Source organism: Theobroma umbraticum, unplaced genomic scaffold (assembly GCF_002168275.2).
Source record: "Theobroma umbraticum cultivar Fairchild unplaced genomic scaffold, ASM216827v3 scaffold_12.0, whole genome shotgun sequence".
NCBI classification, from domain to species: domain Eukaryota; kingdom Viridiplantae; phylum Streptophyta; class Magnoliopsida; order Malvales; family Malvaceae; genus Theobroma; species Theobroma umbraticum.
In genome coordinates this window covers 1,059,362-1,066,715 of record NW_018397272.1, presented here as the reverse complement: position 1 = coordinate 1,066,715, position 7,354 = coordinate 1,059,362, and the positions used below count along the sequence as shown (strand labels likewise).

General features: G+C 34.1%; 2 protein-coding genes across 3 annotated transcripts; both read right to left on the bottom strand.

The window, feature by feature from the left end:
* Positions 1–1,141: 1,141 nt before the first annotated feature.
* NMD3 (nonsense-mediated mRNA decay NMD3 family protein) lies at positions 1,142–3,792 on the bottom strand. Of its 2 annotated transcripts, none has more exons than XM_021441833.2 (2): positions 3,733–3,792; positions 1,142–2,882 (listed from the first exon to the last, which is right to left on the bottom strand). In XM_021441833.2, exon 2 carries the CDS (start codon positions 2,875–2,877, stop codon positions 1,357–1,359), a length of 1,521 nt encoding a protein of 506 aa, XP_021297508.1. In that variant the 5' UTR covers positions 2,878–2,882; positions 3,733–3,792; the 3' UTR covers positions 1,142–1,356. The 2 variants fall into 2 exon arrangements, with proteins under 2 accessions (XP_021297508.1, XP_021297509.1); XM_021441834.2 differs by having other exon boundaries at positions 1,142–2,879; positions 3,733–3,772.
* On the bottom strand, positions 3,735–6,657 carry LOC110426742 (Pectin lyase-like superfamily protein). Its single transcript, XM_089785367.1, has 9 exons — positions 6,520–6,657; positions 6,269–6,406; positions 5,862–6,035; positions 5,722–5,742; positions 5,400–5,607; positions 5,235–5,316; positions 4,997–5,105; positions 4,491–4,703; positions 3,735–3,794 (listed from the first exon to the last, which is right to left on the bottom strand). The coding sequence occupies exons 1-9, from the start codon at positions 6,655–6,657 to the stop codon at positions 3,735–3,737; spliced, it is 1,143 nt and encodes a 380-aa protein (XP_089641493.1).
* Between the last annotated feature and the right edge of the window lie 697 nt (positions 6,658–7,354).

Sequence of the window (7,354 nt, the reverse complement as noted above, 5' to 3'; positions counted from 1 at the left end):
GCCACTTGCCACTTGCCACTTGCCACTATTATTGGACCAATTTGTATAATATGGCAGCACTCACAGAGAAAAAGGAGGCCTACAAAACTTAATCCATGCAATGAGTTATGCAAACCTTGAATCATATTTTAATCACTCTCAACAGCTTTTGTGTATTACCACTATTTTTCAAACCCCATCTGCCCTTTTTGTCTGCACCCAAATAGTGAGAAAATAAAAGCCCATAATCATTGACCGCTGAGCATGGAATGGGCAACCATGGTTTCTTTGTGAATCAGTGTAGCTGAAAATCTATATGTTGACAACCTAGCAGCAGAAAGACACATCTTAATTTTGTTACAACTTGCACTGCTTTAACTGTGAGGAAGATAATTTGAGGTGACTTTAGACAAAGCTTTAGAACAAAGCTTTGAAATTTTGGCTGTCCTCCTTTTGCTGCAATCCAATTTTTTTTTTTATTATTCAATCAACTCTGAGTCGAGTTGGGTCCATTGACACCTCTAAAATTTAGACTCAAACTCCTCTAATCAAATCAATCTATTTAATATATTTATTATTAAAATATTAAAAGCTTTTGCATTAATATTTGATACTTTAAATATATTTCAAAGTTAAAAATAAATATTTAATAATATAGAACCCGCTACAAGCCTAAACTTAGCATGTAGATCTAAATTATACTGATTTGAAATTAATTAAAATCTTTATATTCTTTTATGATTTCATATTCAATTAATATTTTAATAATTTAGTGTGTGTACACACGCGTGCATACGTGTAGGTGAGCTTGCCTTTGTTTGTTTTTGCAATGTCTTGAATCAGAGTTGCGGTTGCTTCTTCAACTTAACCCATTTCAACAAAATCCAAAACAAAGCATGCATATTAGCCTCATCATTTGGCTTATATCTTCAAATCATCATTAGATTAGCAAGTGCTTCCAGATTTTCTACAATCTGTCTGCCTCTTCATTTACTCCTGTGACCTTGCTTCTTTTGGAACTTTATTGTACCTGCCAAGAGGCACCATTTAAGAGATAGACCACTTATGTTTGATCCTACATATTAAAAGATATTGAAGAACTCACCATGCTTTATTGAATTGTTAAATTGTATAGTTAATTATCAAATAACTTCTCCAAACAAACAGAAATAACGCAGTTTTTTTTTATATTTATGTAGGCTTACACGCTTAAAGGTCCCCGGTTTGATCCTGGGTAGTAACAAAATTGATTCTACTATTTATATACTTTATCACAAAAAAAAAAAAAAAAAAAGATAAACTGAGAACACAAAGCAATAACTCAAACATCATATTAAGGCAAGACTCAGAAAAAGTACAAGAAAAAGACAACTTAAATCATTCCCTCATGCTATCTTCACCATCTTCCTGTTCACTCAAATCAAGATCAGCAAGCAACTCTTCCAGTGGAACAGAAGGCATATCATCCCCTTCAGACGCTGATGCCATTTCTGATGGCTGGTAATCTTTGTTGCGGTACAGTGATAAGTTGAACCTTAATTCAGGGTTCTCTTCCAGATCTCTCAAGAACTCTTCGTACTCTGAGTTCATTTTCTCTTCATAAGCTCTACCTTTAGTATCATCAACTTCCATATCAAGGGACTTCAGCTTCCACGAACGAGGCTTCCCACGCTTCTTTTGGCGCTTCTCTTCATAGCTCTTCTTTATCAAAATCGCCTCCGGAAGAACAAGTCCTTTATACTTGTCTAGTTCCATATCATTACTGTTAGCCCCATAAAGATCATAACCAAGAGCACGATCTCCAGGCTTTAAAATATGGCCTAGATGTGTTCTTATGTAAAACAACTTTCCATAATCAGTTATACGAGCCACCTCAATATCTGCTAAAACATATTTGGAGCCCCCAACATTATATTCAGGAGAAACAACTTCAACGTTAAAAACATCATATTCCACCAGCTGCCTGCTACCAAGTAGAGACTTAAAGGAATGCCTCCAATACTGGTCAGTGTCCAAGAAACACTGCCTCAGAGTAAAAGGATCCAGCAATGTAATATTGTTTGTCACTTTTGTGCAGATCACAAGTGGACCAAGATTCCCCAAACTAGCAGCAACTTTTGGAGGCAAACAAATCAAATCCTCACGGCAAATGGGGGATATTTCAACAGAGAATGTGTACTTATAATTGTAGTTATTATTCTTAGGATCATGAGAAACAAGCTGTTTGTCATGTCTACTCTTTGTTGGAGCAACTTTACCCACAAATTCGACAAATTTCACAGCATGACTCCTGTTTCCAAAGAAAAAATCAATACCTTGATCCATCTGCTTAATTTTAATGGCATGGACAGCAGCATCATGCTTCAGAATAAGCTGCTCCAGATAAAAGAAAGTTCTCCTGTGTGGAACACGCTGTCTGAGCTGCACTGCAGCCACCCACTGGTCAGGATTGGCCTGAAATCTTGTACAAGATTCACACATGTGATCTTGTTGAACATACTCAACAACGTAAGATTGCTCCAGAATTGCTCCATTAAGAACCTCCTTCTGAACTTTCAGCTTGACCTTGATTCTCTTAGAATGAGGTTCAGTCCAAATAAATTCAGCATTTACTAGCCTAACCTTTTTCAAATCACTCTCCAGTCGTTTAACACAAAATGTCAAAAGTTCCTTCGATTCCAATTGAGCTTTTATCCAAGTACGAGGGGGCTGCAAGTAGCTTTCACACTCAGGACAATACATAATGATCACATGCTTTCGTAAACCTTCTGTGATGTCAACTTCCAACCGCAAACATGTCACACACATGTTGGCAGGATTTGGTGCCATTGGAATACCACACTTGCAACACAAGACAGTACCTCTTGTCTGAGGAACCACAAACATATTTGCAGCCATAGCTACTGGTGCATAAAGAAGAGAAAACAACAAGACGATATTAATAAGTATATAACAGTTCAAAGCAATAGAAATCAATGGTGGAAGAAGGCTAAGAATAAACTATTAGAGATAAGCAAGTTAACCTTTATGTTGTTCACATGAAAGGTTAACTTAAAAGCCGCTGCTTTTATTGTAAAAACTTAAAATTAACAAAATCCTAGGTTAAAACAGGAGAAACCCAGATTAAAATGAGTTTGAAATGAAAATCAAATTCAAGGACAATCTCCTAAGTTCAACATACTATTCAACAAGACACTACCTATTGTTTGAGGAACCACAAACATATTTGCAGCCATGGCTGCCGGTCACAAAAAAATAAAGACAACAAGTGTATATATATGAACAGCTATAAGCAACAGACATAAATGGCAGAATAAGAAAGTTAACCCTTTGGTCTTTACAATCAGCAAAAGCCACTTTTTTTTTTTCTTGCAAAGAAATAATACAACAACAAAATTCCAAGTTAAAACAAGAGAAACCCAGATTTCCAATAATTTTAATAAAATAAAATAAAAAAGTAATGTAAGGACAATCTCTAAAGTTCAATATATTCAAAAGTTTTACACATACCTAAGAAAAGCTCAATCATATAAAAAGAAAAAATAACCAAATAAAAGCAATCCCAATTTAATATGAAAAAAGAGTATCAAAATCCCAACAGCACAAACTAGATAAATACGCGTGAATTTTTTTGCTCTTTATGAAATCCGAAAGCGATTAATACGCATGATTTGATACTACCAAATTATCATGACAATAAATTAACTCTACGAAGCAAAAAAAAAGAGCAGAAGAAAACAAAGAGAAATTTACCTTTACCACCGCCGATAGCACCGCTGAACTGCAACAATGTATGGGGGAAACTGAGGTGGTTCCTGCAAAACCCTATAATAGAAAGCCACAGGCTCTTCTGGTAAAAGCCCAAGGCCTAATTTGTCTGAGAATTGCCCAGTATTGTTCAGGCCTACTTATGGATAGGCCCAAAAGCCTAGTCTGAAGGATGGTTGGGCCTACAACTACTTGATCGGACCTACTCATGGGCCCAAAATTCTAACATTATTAATTTATAATATTTATGAATTAAATTTAATCCAATAATAGTGTTTATGAAATAATTTAAAAAATTGTGTAGATATCCTTAAATGAATTCTTTTTTTTAAATATTCAATACTCTTATGTTTTCTATATCATAAATGTGTATAAACATGCTTGTCATATATATAGCTTCTCGTTTGTCTTACAATTTTGACACATGAGAGGCGAGAGAAGAAAAGAAAGAAAAATAAATAATTCTTTTAAATTTTCTAAATTTTTTACTAATGAAATTATGCCATGTGTTAGTTACATGTATCACCAAATTTTTTTTTTTAATTATAAAGACTAAATGAGACATTTTCCATATTTTGTTATAAATGAAACTATATATATATATATATATATATATATATATATATATAACCGTTCATAGATATTTCTAAACCAAAAATCCAAAACTTGAAAAATGAAATTACAAAGTCATAAGAAGCAATATATCGTATTTAGAAATTATCATCTTGTTGTAAACAAGTTACATTGGGACTAACTCTTCCATTTCTCAACCCTTGAGCATTCAAACAATATGATGAAGTCTTCTCTTCATCTTCTTCATATCGCAAATTTATGTCTTTCATGAAGATGTTTGTGCATGGAGTTGATTCACTGCATGCAAGCTGCACTGCAGTCTCTTTGTCTGTTGTCCCTTCTATTTGACTGTAAGCAACATTGTCAATCTCCACCGCCGAGGTCTGCAATAGCACACACACCCACACAACAAGGATTAGAAAGAATGTTCATGGGGGCTAGAAAAATATATGAATGGGACTAGGAAGCCATTCATTCACTTACTTCATTGCTGCAATGATCATGGGGACAATAATATTGATCGATGATGATAGGTCGTCTTGCGCCATGAGATGTTATACGTTCAAATGTTATGTTTCTTACATGCCCATGTCCTCCCTAAACGCATCGAACACAATGCTTTATTCTGAATATAATTACTATAAGTATAATACATGGCAATGAGTGCCACAATTACCTGCCATGTTTTTATTCTAACCCCATTCGTTGATCTGTTGAAAGAAACATCCCTTACATGAACAAATTCAACGCTCTCATTGTTTCCATTCCTTCCAAGACTTCCAATGCTTCAGGGGAAGGGGGTGAAGAATAGAATAAAGAAAAACCCAATAAATAAAGTTTAACAAGGAAGAGGAAGATCATATATAATATATATATGCAGCACAAAGAGTATAGTCTAGGAAGTTGCTATTTACCTGATCCCATGGCCTGGACCGCAGTTGATGTTGCTAATATCGATGTATGATGAACCGTCTCCGATTGATACACAATCATCGCCTGAAAGATCAAAAACCGCATGGAATGAAATAAAAAAACACAAGGTTAAATTAGTGGCATGCAGGATGAGATGGATCATGTACCAGTCTGGATGAGACATTGGTCTATGGAGACATTAGTGGAGTGCTGGATGTGAATGCCATCAGTGTTGGGGCTGTCCCCTGGGGCTTGGATTGTGAGTCTGGTGGCATTAATCAACGTAGACCTTTCTAATGAGATGTGCACTTTGGGACTGTCCTCAAAGGTTAACTCACTAATCTGTACGTTGTTGGAGTGTGCTATAACAAAGCCCTGGACAAATTCAACATTGCAGTTAGACTTACTGGACCTTAACTTAATTTTCTATGTAGGTATGCATACCTTTTAACAACTCCAAAACTACTTCAACTTGAGAGGTCCACCTACCGTTGCCTTTTTGTCACAGACCTGCGAGCAGAGCAAGGAACATGTCAGCAGCAGATAGATTACAACTTACAAATTAAGACAATTTATTTTTCTCCTTTAAATTGGGTTTCTATGTGTATACAAAATGTGATGCCAATTACCTCTTCATTATCTTCGCAAGAAAGAGTCCACCAGTTTGTTCCCTGGCCATTGATGGTACCAGATCCTTGAATGGAGAGGCCATCAAAATGTTCAAACGTAATCCACTCGTGACAGTTTTTATCATTGCATTTCCATTCAGAAGGATTGCTTGGGGCAATGATAGTGCCATTAATCTGCACAAGGCAAAGAAATCAGAAAAAGAGGTTGGTAAATCCAAAAATTATCTACATTTTTAATGATTGACCTTACGTATATAGAACACTTCTAGTGCTAGTGACCATTTCATGGGTTTAAAAAAATGAAAACGAGTCTATATATATGCATCCAGGCTCACTATGCTTGCAGCCATTCTGACCAAAAGGTGCAAAACACGATAGAATTGATATGGGAGAAGAGATATAATTGCCTGGAAAGTGAAGGTAGTTGAGTTGCATTGGCCATTGAAAGTCAAGGGTTGTAGCACAAAGGTCTTTCCTCCAGGTACAAGGAAGGTTGGTGAAGAGACTGAAGATCCGCAAACAGCATCCCAAGCATGCTCAAAGGCCTAAAATTATACACTTAAACTGTAAATAAATAGTCAAAAATAATAATAAAAACATTGGCTTTTATATATATACACCCTAGAAAAAATGGTTGCTGTCATTAATATTCAAAAACCTCTGTATCATCGTTAGCTCCATCTCCAATGGCTCCAAAATTAATGACATCAAAAATGTAGTGTTGATTATCACAAGATCCAGCCAATAAAATGCATTGAATCAAAAGAATTAAGAAGAGTCGTTTGCAGGTGGCCATAGTCATAGTCAAATTAGTCATGAAACAAAAACAAAGTTTTGTGTTAAGAGTCATATGTGTGTGCATATATATATATATATATATATATATATATATATAAAAGAGGTTTATCCTTTGTTTTTATCTAAGAAGAATGGACTGCTTCTTGCTTTATCCTTAATTTCTTCTTTTCATTATCTTCACTAAGTTGGAATCATAGTAAAGAATAACCTCTATAAATTAATACTTAATAAATTAATAATCTCAATTAAATAATATTTTTGATTGATCTCAATTTAGGACTAATGTGGTGAATTAATAATTCATTAAATTGATAAGATAATGTATTTTAAAAAAACAAATAGGTCTCACTTGATATATAAATTAATAATCTCCTTACACATTACATGACTCAATTAGGAGACCTTTATAAAATATTACTCCAATTTTACTTCTTTTCTCTTAAAATTGATGTCTCATTGTACTTCGTTTCTAACTTTTTTTAGTGCAATAAAAATCTCTAATGTAGTGTTCTTGTATTGTAAAAGAAAATGATGTAAAATACATGTATTAAGTTCAATGTTTAAAAAAAAAAACTTAATAAATTATTTTTTTATTAATTGATGTATAAATTAATAAATTATTAATTTATCGATTAAATTATATCTCGATTAATTAATAAATTTTGATGAATTCAAAAGTATTAATTTATACAAGT

Excerpts from the sequence above, each read along its gene's own strand:
- NMD3 (XM_021441833.2), bottom strand. The coding sequence starts at position 2,877 with ATGGCTGCAAATATGTTTGTGGTTCCTCAGACAAGAGGTACTGTCTTG.
- LOC110426742 (XM_089785367.1), bottom strand. The coding sequence starts at position 6,657 with ATGGCCACCTGCAAACGACTCTTCTTAATTCTTTTGATTCAATGCATT. Across the intron at positions 5,608-5,721 it reads TCTGTGACAAAAAGGCAACG|GGCTTTGTTATAGCACACTC; the intron begins GTAGGTGGACCT and ends GAATTTGTCCAG. Across the intron at positions 3,795-4,490 it reads ATGGAAGAGTTAGTCCCAAT|GAACCACCTCAGTTTCCCCC; the intron begins GTAACTTGTTTA and ends AGGGTTTTGCAG.